The sequence below is a fragment of the Diabrotica virgifera genome, chromosome 7 (genome assembly GCF_917563875.1).
Source record: "Diabrotica virgifera virgifera chromosome 7, PGI_DIABVI_V3a".
In the NCBI taxonomy this organism is placed as follows: domain Eukaryota; kingdom Metazoa; phylum Arthropoda; class Insecta; order Coleoptera; family Chrysomelidae; genus Diabrotica; species Diabrotica virgifera.
Window position 1 is genome coordinate 5,365,557 of NC_065449.1, and position 18,903 is coordinate 5,384,459.

General features: G+C 32.3%; 2 protein-coding genes across 2 annotated transcripts in view; both read right to left on the bottom strand.

The window, feature by feature from the left end:
* Positions 1–596: 596 nt before the first annotated feature.
* On the bottom strand, positions 597–3,794 carry LOC126888887 (uncharacterized). Its single transcript, XM_050657322.1, has 2 exons — positions 3,590–3,794; positions 597–2,876 (listed from the first exon to the last, which is right to left on the bottom strand). The coding sequence occupies exons 1-2, from the start codon at positions 3,777–3,779 to the stop codon at positions 2,659–2,661; spliced, it is 408 nt and encodes a 135-aa protein (XP_050513279.1). The 5' UTR covers positions 3,780–3,794; the 3' UTR covers positions 597–2,658.
* A 1,023-nt stretch (positions 3,795–4,817) lies between these two features.
* LOC126888888 (uncharacterized) overlaps positions 4,818–18,903 on the bottom strand; it is a 59,039-nt gene continuing 44,953 nt past the window's right edge. Inside the window, exons 2-3 of the mRNA XM_050657323.1 lie at positions 15,032–15,163; positions 4,818–5,822 (exon numbers count right to left, since the gene is read on the bottom strand). Of these exons, the coding sequence (XP_050513280.1) occupies positions 5,605–5,822; positions 15,032–15,163 (350 nt within the window). The 3' untranslated portion in view covers positions 4,818–5,604. The remainder of the gene's footprint in view (positions 5,823–15,031; positions 15,164–18,903) is intronic.

Sequence of the window (18,903 nt, forward strand, 5' to 3'; positions counted from 1 at the left end):
TAATGTATATAAAAAATAATGTTTTAATAATATAATAATATTTATTAAACCCACTAGAATAGAACAGAAAATATGTGGTTTGTCGAAACGCACATTTTTTTGAATTTTTGTGCATATTTTGCGCATATTTCGTAATTTTTTACTGCATATGTATGCGCATATTTCATCAAAATTGATCGCATATAAATCCGCTCCCTAATAATGAGCATTGAACACGATGTCTTAAAACAACTAGACATATCCGGCATAATCAAGGAATTTTCAATTAAAAAATCTCGAAAGTACCCTGATTTTAATCATACATTTTACTATGCTTATTTTTAATATTTTACTGTAACAAGATACGGCTCTTGTATTTTTTATTTAAAAATATATTTATAAAATTAGGTCAATATTTTTCTAATTTCTAAAAGGTAAAACCCTATAGTTGGCTGTATACCATAGTTATAACAACAATTTTTTTAATGGTAGGATGTAGGGCCCCACATTAATTCTGCCCAGGGACCCCCACTACCTTAAATCCGGCTCTGGTTATGTGCATTTAAGCTTTCTGTCAAAACCTTGGAATGTTAGTGTTGGGATAGTGAAATAGAGAGTTTAAATAAGAAATATATTTATTTTATTTGTGAATTTTGAACAAGGATTAGAGGTATAATATCCATCATCTAAAGAATTGACTTCGACTAAGATATTCATCTCTATCCATTAGGTCATCATAGACGGTCTTTGTCACTAGTGAGAACTATAAGACTAGAGTGAGTTTTTAAAAACGATTCATTTTACTTGTAAATCTTGGAAGGTTTAACGGGGAAGATGAGTAAAATTCAACAAAATATTGTTGGAAGATGACCCAAGAACCAGAAGGTCAGAATTGTCTAAGGAAATGGTATTTGCTTGATTTTCAATAACTTGATGTGATGTTCAGACTTGTGCGAAATAAATATTTTACCATGTCATGTAACGTCTGTTTTTTTGAACGCCATTTATTACTCGCCATTTTAAGATATTTTTCTATACAAAATTATACTTTTAGGGGTACCTATATTAATAATGCGGAAGATTTTAAATTTTTTAACAATATTTATTAATTACACCGAATGTTTAACTTTACAAAGAAAAATAAAAGGTGTGATTTGTAATTTGACATTTGTTTGATTTTGTGATTTGATAAAATGGCCAATGAAAATACAAACTCGATCTAAAAACTTACTTTCAGTCTCATAAAATCTCACTTTACATAATAGATTTTACAAAGACAGTATAGGTCTGGATCTCGCGTACCAAAAAAGTTTATTAATAGCAAGCTGGAAAATTGTTAATAGCTTAACGGTGTCTAGTCGGACAAACTTTGATGTATGGGAACACTGGAACAGGGGAAGTTTTAATTGTGGAACGTGTCATCCTGACAAGTTTATGATTGTGAAAACTAGCAGGTTGTTTTTAAGTTTATTCAATAGCCAACTTTATTATGCAATAGCCAACTTTATATAATATATAAAGTTGGCTGTTATATAATTTTATATAAAAAATATTTGTCCGACAAATATGTTTGACATTTTAATAAGTCCGACACGTAGAACATGTCAAATGACAGGAATTATGTTGGTGATAAATACCAGTCTGATTTTTGCATAAGAATTTAATGAAAGGGTAACAAATCAATTGGAAGTTCTGTCCGACAAAATACATGGGACGTTTTCGTAGTCTGACGTTCCAAATTTTTAACCTGTTCCACAATTAAAACTTCCCCTGTTCCAGTGTTCCCGTACATCAAAGTTTGTCGATTAGATACCGTTAAGCTATTAACAAATTTTCAGCTTGCTATTAATAAACTTTTTTTGTTACGCGGGATCCAGGCCTATTATGTATTTATTACGCATACTCTTTTTTAAAGGTTTTGGATTGTTCGATGTACCGTTCAGCCAGATACCTAGATAATAAATATTTTAATATATTGCTACAATATTAAATATAAGGATATTATGTACCTACAAATGCTCACATAATGCACGCACATAGATACATACATAGGTATTAATAAATAAAAAACAAAAAATATATAAAAAAAGGAAGTGGAATCATTAAATTGACCAGTAGATATACCTACTCTTCATCCAGGGTTCTAACCTTAAATTAAACTAAACTTACATTTATTTAAAATAAGGAATTAGACAAATAATACTCAATTTTAACACTAAATGCTACTACTAATACTGTTTTCTAAATAAGCGCATCTGTTATCAATATAAATTTTTGGGCAATATACATATGTGGATACCTCAGAAGTCAAACGGTGTAAGGCAATTCTCCCTAAAAATTACTTGTTGAAGTTTAACACACATTATTATATATAATAATATTATTATTTCCTTGTTTGTATTTATAAATGTGTTACCCATATAATGATAAATAAAGACGGTTTATTTGTTTTTAATAATTACTTATATTTCTGCAAGTACATTCAGAAACATCTTAGTATCTCATTTTAATCACTTATTGACTTACATCGATTGGCTTCTGAGGCATCGATGTAGCAAAATAGCATTTATAATACACAATACACATTTATCAAAAACATTAAAATTTTTGGTTTGTAAATACTTTGGTTACTTAGATATAAATACATCTAGGTACTTTAAAAATTATAAAAAGTATGTTTTACATTAAGAGTTTTCGACCTAAGATAGCAAAGATTGTTGCAGACAATGCTGTTAGACTGAAGTTGATAGTGATAGCTGAGTTGCAAAGATTAGTTTTGCATGTTGGGCACTTTAGCTCAGTTGCTTCATTTTGATGTAAAATAGCGGGGCATGGAGCGTCTTGGTTTTTCAGAGCAAATGCACATTTTCTTTGGATCTGTTCTATACCTCCTCTGCCTATAAATCGAGAAAAAATATTAATCATATAAAAATGTATTTAGTAGCTTGAAACTTTAAAAAACAAATCAGGGTCAAACTCGTCGTACTAAATAACTTCCTATTCTCATATTCTTTTCCCTAAGCCCTTTCTTCCTTTATCCTTTTTCTATGTAGGTATTTATATTTTTGAAACTCTTCTTTAATTAAAAGACTAAGTTTTCAATCTAATAGTACATAAAACAACATCAAAACATGTTACTCTACATCCTACCAGACTGAAAACAATGGGAACCTTCTCTGGTTACACTTCCGAGGCTTCTACAATTTGCAAGCCATACGGATGCTGAGACTAAAGAAGATGAGGGAATTTTACAATTTATAATTCACGTCCCATCTGCTCAGCGCGGTAAAGCTCCAACGAGAATGGTTCCTTTCGTACTCCAGAGTAAACATGTAAATCAAAAATGAATAACCATTTTCAATTTCGTTGCAACACGAAACGACAGCCGCATCATCATTCCAGTTCAATCAGAGAGTGCAGCAAGCACCTCTACCGGTTTCGAAACTTATTAGTCTCTCATCAGGAGGCACATAGGATTGTTGTTTTATGTGCTATTAGATTGAAAACTTAGTCTTTTACTAGCAGTTCCTATTCCTATTTCTTCGTCCATTATTATATTGCATGTATTTTTATTACTGGTATAAGAAGACAAAAAGATGTATATACTTACTTTTGTAGGTTAGTTTTTGACAAACAGGTTCTTGGTTCTGGTCAGCGGGTTTATCGCATTTGACTGTTTGCCAATGGTTTGATTCTTTTTTGCAATTCTCCTCATCGCAAGAATAACATTCAAGGGCACTTACTAAAAAAACAAGGCATATATTTCTATTATAGTTTTGATAAAACCTAATCAAGTACATAAGAATGCTGAAAAAAAAAAGAAAAAATTGTAAATCAAAATTGTTGTGGTGTTAAATAGTTTTCAATTAAAAATGAATTAGAGTATAATAAGTGTATTAATTATGGAATGTAAACCCAAAAACATGTGCATACATACAAAGAAATCTATGAACAATTTTGATGTTTGAGTTTAAAAAATAAATACTGCTCCTGGTTAGTCCATTAAAATTTTAACATTATCACAAAATAAAATAAAAATTCTTATTCAGCATTTACAATGTTTTTGCATGAATTTTTATTTCTGTATTAGCGAAATATTTAGATGATATTTATAGAATCAAAAGGCAGATATCGAGCACCTAGTTTATTAAATCTTTCCCAAGTATACTTTCGCTTCTAGAACATCATCAGGGGCATCTTAAATAAGCCAAAAGATGCCCCTGATGATGCTATAGGAGCGAAAGTATACTTGGGCAAGATTTAATAAACTAGATGCTCGATATCTGCCTTTTATTTCTATAAATTCAATATATTTGAGCATTCAACCTACTCCTATTTTAATTTAGACGATAGATGATATTCTTACAAAATCGTATAACTTAGATAATAGTTTCTCTATACAAGATTCCTTCCAGCATAGATTCCATCTTCGAGTATAGAAGATGGAAGGCAACCGTATAACTACAGGAGCAATGCAACCAATTTGTGGCAGTAACGAATTGTTAGTTGTTGCCCTGAAAATTCTATTGCCCCACAAATTGGTCGCATTTCTCCTGTAATGACCCTTTTCCCAAGTAAATTGTCATTGTATACCGGGCGTACCAATCAAACTGTAATTTTTTCTCAAAGTTCGGGTCACCCTGTGGAATATTCGAGCATTAATAAAATATTGAAATTCAAACCCAACTATAGCCTCATGTTTTCTTAACATTCTGTTTTTTTATTCATTCGCTTATGTTGGATAATAACAAAGTTAGATTATAAATTTCTGCAGATTATGATAACGGAACTATAGGTACAATAAGTGGGACTTTCTAGGTACAATAATAACGACAATATTAATTAATAATAATTATATTTATTGAATTCATCAGCTGTAATATTAAAAACTTTATTTACAAAGAAAAATATCTCGTTGAAAAATGACCTGAGGTAATACAAATTCCTTCTACATACTTATTTTTCATCTTACAAAATCTTAATTCACGTAATAGGTCTTACAAGTAAAGCAATTTCTATGCGTATGTGGTTTTTTTAAGTAGCTACTTCATATCATTATGAATAATTTCGGACAAATATAGTAGCAAAACAACATTTTAATACACCATACACATTTATCAAAAACGTTACAATTTTTAGTTCTTAAACACATATTTTAATTAATAATATTTTAACACATTCGCTCGTTCGGAAGAAAAGTGGCACAACCCAAATAATTCTATACTTTTACCAGGAAAAGTGTCACATAGATGTTTACTTCCAACTTCGTAAGATGGTGGTAGTGTCATTATTCATTTGGCGGTAAAATGTGTATTTGTACTCTGGAACACTGACACTTTTGATTATGCTCTGACGTTTGGCGTGAACGTATCGTTATTTATCATGAAAACCGTTGTATTTCGAGAAGTGTCCTAGGTATTGTTCGAAAAAATTTAACAAAGTTACCAATATTTTAAAAGAAAAGTGGCATAACTCAAAATGTGTTTGTTTTTGTTCTTACACAGTTATGAACATTCACGTATCCATGTTCTTCCATTATTTATCAAAAAAGTTGTTTTTTGAGTTGTGCCAGTTCTTCCGGAGGAGCGACATGTACTTATATAAAAAATGTTTAAAAATTATGTTTTACATTAAGAATTTTTGGCCTACGATGGCAAAAACTACTGCAGCGAATGCTGTTAGGCTGAAGTTGATGGTGGTAGCTGAGTTGCAAAGATCAGCTTTACAGGATGGGCATTTTAGGTCAGTTACATCAGCTTTGTTTATGGATGCGGGACACTGAGCCTCTCCGTTCTTGGGAGCATAGGCACATTTTCTTTCGATGTGTTCCTTGCCATCCTTGCCTAGAATTAAAAAAAATAAATTTATAAAAATATAAAAAAAGAATTCACTGTAAAACGAAATCAAGAAACGTACTATATTTCAGTTCGATCAAAGAGTGTCTTAAACACCGTTACTAGTTTCATTCTCATTAGAGATCTTCAGAAAGTGTATACATATATAGACCAGGGCGTATCTGTAAAAATATTAGTACATTTGGACATTGAGAGGTGACTCAAATTTTTTTGCAGAAATTGCTTGAAAATAACTCAAATAATAATATTTGAGTTATCCTCCCTCTTAACAGGGTCCGGAACATTGTTTAAATAATCAAAATGTCAAAAAATGAAGGAAAAATTCGATTTTTCTCTTCGTTTTTAGATTATAACTTTAAAAGTGTTCATTTTCGAGAAAAGTTGTGCTGACATAAAAGTTGCTTAATTAAATTTCCTACAATATGGAATTGGTTAAAAATTTGTCACCCTTGTTGCAAAATAGCAATAATTGCGAAAAAAAAACATACAAAAACAAGTATTCGCCTTTTACGTTTTTCAACCATTTATGAGACACTTAGGATCTTCATATTTCACTCAGAAAAACTTTATGATACAGTAAAACAATACAGTAAATTTCTTTAAGATCGGTTTAATAGATTTTGCAAAATAAATTTTGCAATCCAGCGTTGGCAAAAAAATTCATTTTTTCAAAATGTTACAGGACTAAAAATAAAGCAGACAACAAGTTTTTTTGCTTATAGAAGTGTACTGTACCTTTCATTTGCAATTTGCAAAACTAAAATCGATTAACTACCACGGCGTCAGGAATTTTTTTAAATAAACATTAATTATTGGTGCTACGCGCAGGACAGCGGATAGTTTGCTCTGATTGGCCATTCCAATGACCTTTGATAATGATTGATACATTTTAATTTTTATTACATTTCGATATAAATAAATAAATTATTTTATTGCAAAATAAAAACCCATATTCTATCCTTTGAAATAACACTTTTTTTAGCAAAAACTTTCTTTGTTCATATATTTTAACTTAGAGAATAAAAGTTTATTATTTTTAAACATATGCAATTGTTTCAACAATATTTCACAAACAATAATAAAATAAGTTTGATTTTTGTGGAATTAAAATATTAAAATACATCAAAATATAGAGTAAGAAAATAATATATTAGATAAAGATTGGAAGAAATTTTGGTGGAAATTAACTTGTGTGAATCGAACACCGCTGTCCTGCGCGTATCACCAAAAATTAATGTTTATTTAAAAAATTTCCTGACGCCGTGGTAATTAATCGATTTTAATTTTGCAAATTGCAAATGAAAGGTACAGTACACTTCTATAAGCAAAAAAATTCAACTTGCTGTCTGCTTTATTTTCAGTCCTGCAACATTTTAAAAAAATGATTTTTTTTTGAGAAAGCTGGATTGCAAAATTTATTTTGCAAAATCTATTAAACCGATCTTAATAAAATTCACAGTATTGTTTTACTGTATCATAAAGTTTTTCTGGCTGAAATATGAAGGTCCTAAGTGTAGCATAAATGGTTGAAAAACGTAAAATGCGAATACTTGTTTTTGTATGGCTTTTTTTCGCAATTATTGCTATTTTGCAACAAGGGTGACTATTTTTTAAATTTTTAGCCAATTCTATATTGTAGGAAATTTAATTACGCAACTTTTATGTTAGTACAACTTTTCTCAGAAATGAATAGTTTTAAAGTTATAATCAAAAAACCAATAAAAAAATCGAATTTTTCCTTCATATTTTGACATTTTGATTATTTAAACAATGTTCCGGACCATTTTGAGTGGGAGGATAACTCAAATATTATTATTTGAGTTATTTTCAAGCAATTTTTACAAAAAAATTTGAGTAACCTCTCAACGTCCATCTCAAAACAGATGCGCTCTGGACTAATATGACTATATCTGAAGGAACCGAAATAAAGCAGGCCTCCTAGTAGGTACCGAATCACAACAAAATAACTCGATACGGATGCCGTAGCGACATCTGCTTAAAACAATTCAAAGTTTTATTTCCAGAGGAATAAAACCTCTAATGAGACCCTTAAGTTTATGGTTACGCCTTAGTGGTTTCTATTACTTGCAAACCAAGTGAATGCTGAATAAAAGAAGACACGGGGAAGTCTATAATTTGCACCTCACTTCCTGCCTAATCAGCGTGGCAAAATTCCAACGAAAACTTCGTCTCGATACTCAGTTAGTAGTAAAACTAATACGAAACAAATGAATGAACTGAAATATAGTACGTCTCTCGAGTTCGTTTTACAGCGAATTCTTCTGTATTAGTTTTACTCCTAACTGAGTAGCAAGACAAGTTTTTGTTGGAATTTTTCCACGCTGAATAGGCGGTAAGTGAAGTGCACATTATAGACCTCCCCGTGTCTTCTTTTATTCGGCATTCGCTTGGCTTGCAAGTAATAGAAACCATGAAGGCGTAACCTTGGAGATGAACCGAATCATTGGGGATGATTCACATAAAGAAAGATCAAAATTGTATCAATAACAAAACTGATATCTTTATACTGCAATTCTTCGCAATATCTGAAAATTTGCAATCACGCCAAGAGCGTTATCCAAATTGAAATTCTAGCTATTTTAGCAATTACGAACTGATGACAAAAGAAAACAAATATCTGCAACATAGGACATAATTCCTGTGATAATATAACAACTAACTATAAAAGAATCTGTAAGAATTAGCGTCAAACACGCCATACCAAACCAAATAACCACTCTAGTTATTACATAATCATATATATTCAAGGTAGAACCACACCCATATCTGAAAAATCGTTACATGTTATACGAATCTGTGATGAAAAGTGTTTTTTGTCAATAATTTAATCTTTTCAGAATCCCTAAATATGCAAAAATAGAGAAAAATATTTGCATGTAAACGTATTTTTTACAAATAAAAGCAGGTACCGATCACAGTTATTTATTAAATCTGGCCCAAGTACTTTCGCTCTTAGTGGTAGGGGAGCAAAGTACCTATGTTAAATATGCAGTCACTCGAGCGTTATGGGGACCTATTGGACTGTGAAGAGTAGGTCCTAAAACCATAAAAAGTTAAGTAAAGTTTTTCATTTTAGTGAAAACTTTCCAATTTTAATTTAATTTTCCACTTCCAACAATCGTTTTTTTAGATTACGGCGCCATCTATCCATAATTAGAAAAAGTGTCTCGAATAAAAGTTACTTATTTTTACGTAAGGAATCCAAATCTGCAATAAAAAATGCGAACATCCATTTGAGATTTTAAAGTAACCCCCCACCCCACTTCTGTGGCGGGTCGTGTTTCGTGCCATTCGATAGATTTTTCAAAAATATTGAATAAGTGTATTGTTCAGTTTTTCCAGCCGATGTTCATTTCGCGAAATATCGCAGGATTCGTATTTAAAATTTTAAATTTACCCCCACCCCTCTCCGTGGGAAGTCGTGTTTGGTATCATTCGATAGATTTTTGAAAAATATTGAGCACGTATTTGTTAGTTTTTCGATCTGTCATTCATTTCGCAAAATATTCGCTTTTTTCTTGTGAAACTTTGGGACTCACCCATTTCCTTACGCCCCGCTCAAATCGTCAGATTTTTGAAATATTATACACTGTTTTGCATGTAGGTACTTAACTTACCTATCTTAATCTGATGATTTCGAGTTTTTCTAAGGATAGATTTTTTTTTCGGCCCCCCTTAACGAACTCCCTTGCATTAAGAGTCAAGGTAGAGGTACATTTTCAGGGTACAAGGTTTCTCCCCATGTAATAATCTGACGCGCTCGAGTAACTTCAAAAATCCCCGCTTGGGCTCCCCTACCATAGAGCATTATCGGGAGCATCTGAAATACTCCAAAAACGTGGAAAACTTCGAAAAGATCTTCGACAAGTACATATAGTACTTGGGCAGGACTTAAAAAATAGTGTGCTCGATATCTGTCTTTTAATCTGGTAATTCTTTCTATATCTTGCACACTCGATCCGCAAATCTTATTCCTAGATCTTTCCATTTTCCGCTATGCTATTCTAAGCTTTGACACCCTTGCTCTAGTGAATGTTAGTGTTTCAACTCCATACCGTCGGTGATGTGACAATACCTCCTATCTGATAATACCGTGAGTTTTTTGGAGAGACGAAAAAGTTTTTTTAGGGCCACCTCCCGTTTTTATAAGATATTTATTGATGTGTTGAGAACAATATGTAGAAATGGAAAACTATGAAAGAAATTATGACACATTCAATATACATAAAAAAGTAAAAGAAATTACAGAAACCCAAAGAAGACATCAAATAAGTCTGCTGAAGGACAAAGACGGAAATATTATTATAGACTTAACAGAAAAAATTAATAGATGGAGTGAATACATAAGAGAATTGTTTGAGGACAACAGAAATAACATTGTCCAGGTAAATGGTGAAATGGGACCTAAAATCCTAAAATGTGAAGTAGAAATGGCACTTAGAAACTCCAAAACTGGAAAGGCAAATGGACCCGATGAGGTTCCTACTGAATTACTAATGCTTTTGAATGATGAATCAATAGGTATAACATTGCACTTATTTAACACAGTATACAATACTGGTATTATACCTCAAGAGTGGCTGTTGTCTACATTCGTTACACTGCCAAAGAAATCCAATGCAAAAGAGTGTTCAGAACATCGAACAATATCTTTAATGAGCCATCTACTAAAGATATTCCAAAAAAAAAATCATCCACAACCGAGTTTATCAAAAGTTGGAGTCAGATATTAGTAATACACAGATGGGGTTCAGAAAAGGACTAGGTACTCGAGAAGCTCTCTTCGGTTTGAATGTTCTTACACAAAGATGCCTCGACGTTAATCAAGAAGTACATGCATGTTTTATCGATTTTGAAAAAGCGTTTGACAGAGTACGCCACGATAGGCTAAGAGACATTCTTGAAAGAAAAGACATAGATAATAAAGATCTGCGAATAATTCTCAACTTATATTGGAATCAGAAAGCTAACATCAAAATAGAAAATGAGATATCAAAAACAATAGAAATATGTAGAGGAGTACGACAGGGATGCATTTTGTCACCACTGCTATTATAATGTATATAGTGAAAGCATGTGCCACGAAGCCCTTTTGCAAGCAAATGAAAGAATGGTAATCAATGGAGAGGTTGTAAATAATATTCGATACGCTGACGACACTGTACTAGTTGCAAGAACAGTAGAAGAATTACAACGATTACTTAAAAACATAAATATTGCTTGCAACAATTATGGCATAAACATTAATATCAAAAAAACCAAGTATATGGTCTTCAGTAAAATCATGACACAACCAGCACATATTAGTATAAACAGCATTCAAATTGAAAAAGTATCAAGTTACAAATACTTGAGAACTTTAATAAACGAAACTGGAGACCAGAACAATGAAATAAAAAGACGTATCGAAATTGCCAGGGCCACCTTCATAAAGATGAGAAAATTCTTCTGCAACAGAGATATAAGCATCCCTCTACGATTAAGAATGCTAAGAGGCTACGTATTTAACACGCTACTATACGGTGTAGAGACCTGGACTCTCAAACAGAACAACATAAAAACAAATTGAAGGTTTCGAGATGTGGTGCTACCGTCGAATGCTGAAGATAGGTTGGGTTGAAAGAATCACAAACCTTGAAGTAATACGAAGGATAGGAAGAGACCCAGAAATTTTGTTAACGATAAAACGAAGAAAACTCGAGTATTTGGGTCACTTGATGAGAGGTCATAAATACGCATTACTTCAAAATGTAATGCAAGGAAAAATAGAAGGAAAACGGAATCCAGGCCGTAGAAGAATGTCATGGTTGCGGAATGTGAGAGAGTTGTTTGGCTGCACCACTAATGAACTTTTTGGGTCAGCTGTAAACAAGGTCAGGGTAGTCTTGATGATTTCCAATCTCCGATAGGAGTGGCACAAGGAGAAGAAGGATTGATGTGTTTTGTAGTATATTCTACCATGTATTTACTATATAATAAGTCAAAACTTACATATGAAAACAGTAGGTGACCCTAAAAAAGGTTTTTCTTCTATCCTAAAAAACTCACGGTATTGTCAGATAGGAGGTATTGTCACATCACCGACGATACGTAATGACTGGAAAAACACATTGATTGTATACTTTCCTTTTAAGGCTTAAAGGAATTTCACTGCTAAATATGTCTTTCAATCTGCCATATGATGCCCAGCCTAGACCAATCCTTCTATCTATCTCTTGGGTCTGATTCTCTATAGAAATTTTGATGTCGTGTCTGAGATATCGATATTGACTTATTTCTTCTATGATATTGTCTTCGAATGTTTTGATCCTCCTAACACCAAGTTAGTCATCATTTTGGTTTTGCTTTTATTTATTTGCAAACCAACCTCTTCAGCTGCTCTCGCAAGCTCTGTGAGCATTTCGTTTGCTTCGTTGATGTCGTCAGCGATTATAACAATATCATCAGCGAACCGGAGATTGTTGAGTTGGGTTCCCTTTTGGGGAATACGCTTGGGGAATTCACTTTTGGTTGGCCCAGTCCAGTTTTTTAAACGCATACTCTAAGACAGTCATGAAAAGCTTCGGTGACATTATGTCTCCTTGTCTAACACCTGTCTCGATTTTGAATTTGTTAGTTTGTTGATGGAGCTGCACACTTGCTGTTGCATGTTTATAGATATTATGAATCAAACGAGTGTACATGTAATCTATTCGAAAATGGGCAAGTGCTGTCGCTTTTTTATCACTTTTATTTGTGTCGAAGGCTTTCTGGAAATCAAAAAATATCAGTACTAGTGGTCAGTTATATTCGACAGTTTTTTCTATCAATACTTTCAGTGATAGTAGGTGATCGTTTGTCCCAAAACCTGAGCGAAAGCCAGCCTGTTCTATTAGTTGGTAAAAGTCCAATTTGCTCTCAAGTGGGTTAGTGATCACCCTGGTAAAAAGCTTGTACAGGTGTGACAGGAGACTAATGGATCGGTAGTTTTGGGTATTTGTGGGGTCCCCCTTTTTATACATGATGACCATCAGGGCATTGTTCCATTCACTGGGAATTATGCTATGAAAAACGGCGTAAACTAAATAGGTCTTGAATTTTTCTAAGAGGATACTTCCTCCAATTTTTATGGCCTCCACCACTATGGTGTCATCTCCTGGTGCCTTCCCGTTCTTCTTTATTTTTTTAGTGCGTTCTTTATTATTAATTACTATTTCTGCTAATTTTATTTTTTCTTAATTTTTAATTATTATTTCCCAAAATCGAAACGACGTTAGTCATTCACAATTCACATGTAAATAAAAACGGAATGTATCCTTCACCATCTGTTTTTCGTTTGTGCGGTGTAACAAACTGCACCCTCGTAAATTAAGTACTATATCAGACAATTGTGTCAACAACTCACTAATGCATTCAAGGGCGTTTTCTTAAAACTGCAAAAGTATACGCCAGACCTAAATGATTTATTGTCATCTGGTCAGAGGGAAGAAACATAAACAGATTATCGTTGTGGTTTTCTTTTTAGTCACGACACAGCTGGTAAACGATTCACACACCAATCGTTCGGCCCTTTTTCGAAACCTAAGCGCAATACCTTTTTGTACCAAATTAAATAAAATATTTACCGTTCGTTTTATTACATTCATTTCAATTAATTCCGTCAACATCACCACCGGAATATGTATATTGCTCAACTCTTTCGATATTCTGTTGGTTGATTGTAAGTTGAGCGTTTAGTATTGGTTTATTACTAATTGTCATAAATTTGGTCTTCTTTATATTAAGAGTTAGTCCGTATCTGTTGCTGACTTCTATTATAAGAATTGTTAATATCTGTAAATCATTCAGATTATCGGCAAAAACTATGGAGTCATCTGCATATCTAATGTTATTCAACCATTCACCATTTCTTAATACTCCTCTCGCACAACCGTCTAAAGCTTCCCATTCAGAGTAAATATTGAATAGTAGTGGAGATAAAATACAGCCCTGTCGTATTCCTCGTTCTATTGCAATTTTATCAGTTAACTGGTCTTCTATTTTGATTTTGGCCGTTTGATTGTAATAAATGTTTCTGATAATTCTTAGATCTTTGTTGCCAATTCCAATTTCTTGCATTAGAGTTATTAATTTGTCATGTTTTACTCTGTCAAATGCTTTCTGGTAATCTATAAATCATAAGTGTATATATCACAATTTACATCCCTGCATCTCTGAAATAGCACTTGCACAGCAAAAAGGGCCTCCCGTGTTCCCAGAGCATCACGAAATCCGAATTGTGTCCTTGTTAGTTGTTCCTCGCACTTTGTATATTACATTCGTTTGTGAATGACCCTTAGAAATGTTTTAAGTAAATGGCTCATAAGGCTTATAATTCACACTTTCTCGCATTGTGAGACTACTGCTTTACCATCTAAACATAAACGTTCAAATAACAAAATACATGACCACTTAAGTTTCAAACATCAAGTTTTTAGCTATATCTATTTAGGGCGTGAAATTAGAATACGAAAAGACAATCAAACTTGTGAGATCCAGCGTCGTATAAGCTTGGGATGGGCAGTATTTGGCAAGATGCGACATATCCTAAAAGGAACGCTACCGATTTGCTTGAAGAAAAAAGTTTACAACCAATGCATACTGCCGGTAATAACATATGGTTTCTAAACCGTAACTTTGACTAAACATTCTGTAAATAAATTGAGAATAACCTAAAGAAAAATGAAAAGAGCAATGTTGGGAACAACAAGAAGAGATATGGTACCAAATAGGATAGTTAGAGAGAGGACAAAAGTGGCAGATGTCATAGAAAAAATTGCACAAGCCAAATGGAGATGGGCTGGAAATGTAGCACGTTTAAATGATAATAAGTGGACCAAAAGACTCATAGAGTGGAGACCTAGAGAACATAAAAGACACCGAGGTAGACCACCAAAAAGACGGATGGATGACTTGAGAAAAACAGTTTGAAATTGGATACGAACGGCACAAGATAGAGAACAATGGAAGAATATGGAGGAGACCTATATCCAACAGTGGATTCAAGAGATTGAGGAATGATGATGATGATGAAGAAGCTTATACGAAATTGTTTTTGTCCTGCTAATTAATAATCACCCGGTAATAACTACTATCGTTGGATAGTATCGTTGGATATCGTTTATCTAAATTAAAAATAATGAAATCGATTGACTTACCTTTGTATGTTACTTTTTGGCAAACGGATTCTTGATTTTGGTCAGCGGGTTTACCACAGGTAACTTTTTGCATTTCTTTTACATCTTTTTTGCAGGCATCGTCGGTGCAAGTGTAGCAATCAAGTGCGCTTACTAAAAAAACAAATATTTGATTTTAGTTTTAATAACTCAGTAAATCTTTGAAACATAATATAAGAAACATTTAAAAAGGAAATAAATTGTTAACCAAAAATCTAAAATTAATAAATAAGCAAAGTATAAGTAAAGTAAAAATGGTAAAAAAATACAAAAAAAAAATATTGCCGAATTCTGCAATTTGCTTATTAAAAGACGCGATATTCTTTATGTAAATGATATACATAAATATAAAATAAAACATAATCAAAAGTTTCTTGTAGGTTTAGGTAGTAATAGTAGAGTCATTCGTCTTCAATAAATAAAAAAGAACCTCGTAGCCTCTTAGACCTTTCTAGGACACTTATCTCCTTTCCACAAGTGACTTTTTTGTAACACGTATACACGGGTGGGGTCCATCAGAGGCAAATTTATATGTATCAATAATAAATGTGTATCAATATAGTTTACTGTGAAATAACTAAATAACTAAAACCACTAATTGTTTTACAAAAGTTTATTAAAAATCAATAAACGATAAAATACAAAAGAAAAATATGAAAAAAGAATATTATTACTCTATATACAGTAAAACAAGTAAAAATAAATATTCAAAATAAAAATGAATATGTGTGTACCTACTTTGTACGCACGTTCGAATTTATCCTTTTATTATTTGACTTCAACGAAATAAATATATTTTAAATAGTTTATTTGTATTTTATTTAAATATTAAATAAACTAATTTTAATACTTACTACTTTCCAAAAAATTTTATTCAAACAATACCAACAATTAAAAAATTTGTTATTTTACCTAAAGCGTTATTTATCTTTAACAAAGAATTTAGCAATTAACTTCATGCTGTCGGTGTGTGCGTACTTCATACTGTCATTTTTATAAAAATTTACTCTCAACATTTTTCACAATCGCGCCTAAAGAAATATAACTTCAAAAATTGAGAACAAAAAATAGAGGTGGTTAAATTATATTAATTTGTTAACATGAGACTCATAACAAGTTAATGAGACCACAATCTATCAATCAAGCTGTACAATTCATAAAAGAAGAAGATATTTAATTCTATCAAAAAAGTCAAAACTTTAATACTAACAATAGCAAAAACATTCTAGAAACGCAAACTACAACTTTCATTCACATTCTCACATAAATTCTCACAAAGATAGACATAATTTACAATGTAAGTAAATAAATTATACATACCGACAGACAACCTCAAATCTATAACTGCACTTAATACAATGTAATAAAACCACTTTTACCTATTAATATTCAAAATAAAAAAATATATTTACTAATAAATTATCAGTAAATATCTGTCACCGTCTTATATATAATTGAATGAACCGTGAAATGTGACGTCAAAACGTCAAAAAGGTTTCCAAACAAAGCAAAAGTTTGACGTCTACAAACGTGATTTGTGTAATCATTTTTAATTTTATTTTGTTTTAACAATCATCTGCACATTTTTTCTAAAGACACAATCCTTGTTAGTCATATCAATCATATTGCTTTTAATTTTATAAATGTCCTTACACAAAATCAAAGATTTACACAGTACATAGAACTTACTGCGTTTCTTCGTTCTTACCCAGGCATCTTATCTAGGCATCGGATAAAAAAGTTTATTTGAAGAAAGTGTATTTTTTTGTTCTTCTTAATGGCGGTACAGGCTCGTTTTTTAATATTGTATTTAATTACAGAGTAGTTTCCACATATTAATATATTTTTCAAATTGGGCTCTGTACCGCCATTCTTTATTATATTACGAATACGTGTGCCAAATATCTCGAAAAAATATTCAAAATTACAGCCGCAATCTTGGAACGCGTTTTTGCTACCTGTCAGTGGCGTAGCTAGCATGGGTGGCACCCGGGGCGGTAATCGAATGGTGTCACCCCAAATCCTAAAAATAAAGATGGTTAAAATCGATAGTTCGATACATAAATGATCATAAATAATTTTAATGCGACCATTAAGTTTGGAAGGAAATCCATGAAATCCCATTTCACAATGAATTTTAAAAAGTCTACAGCTAACTATTTGGAGGCTGTAATATTGACCGCTTGTAAATGTCTTCTGAGCCTTGGTATTTCTATCAGGAGGTCTGCTTCTGATACCTCTTCATGGTAAAAGTCATAAAATGTTGAAACAGCTATTTTTGTCTGTTCACTGTTCGTGAAAAGCAAAGTGAGTATCTGCACAACATCGAACATTGAATGCATGGAATGGTTTGGAACCATACTTACAGAAGAGAATGAGATTATGGAGAGAATACTTTGAAGAACTCTTAGAAGTGGAACAAGTAGAAGGAGATAAGATAGAACAAAACAAAAATCAACACACTCCACAAGAGCAACAGGAACAGATAGGAAATATAACACAAATAGAATTAACAAATGTAATCAACAAAATCAAGATGGGAAAAGCACCGGGACATGACGATATAACTGCAGAAATGGTGAAATACATGAATGAAGAAAGACAACAAGAATTACTAAACATCATGAACCAAGCTAAAAATGAAAAGAAAGTACCACTAGACTGGCAGATAGGCATTATAACACCATTGTATAAAAAAGGAGATAGCAAAGAATGCTCAAACTATAGAGGAATAACACTTGGAAGCACAGTAGGAAAACTTTATGCTAGTATACTAGAAAATAGGCTAAGAGAAAAAACTGGAAAACACCTTTGAGGAGAGCCAGAGTGGTTTCAGAAAAGAAAGAGGGACGAACGATCAGATTTTCATAATAAGACAAATAATAGAAAAAGCTCTTAAAACAGAAAAAGAAATACATATATGTTTGAAAAAGCTTTCGACAGAATTAAAAGAGAAGATATTTGGAAAATACTAGAGAAGAGAAAAACTGAACAAGATCTAATAGGATGCATCCAGAGTTTATACGAAAAAACGAAAAGCTATGTAAGGACAAGAAATGAAAAATCAAAAGTATTCGACAGCAACATTGGATTAAAACAGGGTTGTGTCCTGAGCCCACTTCTCTTTAACCTAGTACTAGATGACGTAATCAAAGAATGCAAACATAAATGGAGAAAATATAATGTAGGTAGGATATTGGAAGTTGAGAGTGATACAAATAACAGAACTATGCTACGCAGACGACTTGGTGATCATTGGGATTCAGAAAAACAATTACAAGAAAATATAAACATATTGTATGAAGATCTTAAAATCAGAAATATGAAAATAAACAAAGAAAAATCAAAAACAATGATCATTGGAAGACAAAAAGGAAAACATGAAATAGAAGTAGATGGCAAGCAACTTGCCATTGAACAGGTAGACATATATAAGTATTTGGGGGTAATCATAAGCCGGGATGGAAAATTAGAAGATGAGATAAATGAACGAATTGGAAAGACTGGTAAGCTATACAATATTATTAAGAGTAACTTTTTAAAAAAGAAAGAAATACCTAAGAATATAAAAACGGAAATAGTAAAAAAGATTGTGAAACCCACTCTAACCTATGCCTGTGAATCTTGGGCATTAACAAAAAGGCACAAGAATAGACTAATAAGCACAGAAATGAGATTTTTGAGAACAATAGAGGGGAAAACAAGGAAAGATAAAATTAGAAATCAAACCTTTAGAGAAAATCTGAAAATACATCCAGTTACAACAACAATCGAACAAGGACAACTTAGATGGCTCGGACATGTACTGAGAAGAGAAGAGAAAATAGTAAGACAAATATATGAAGCGAGAGATA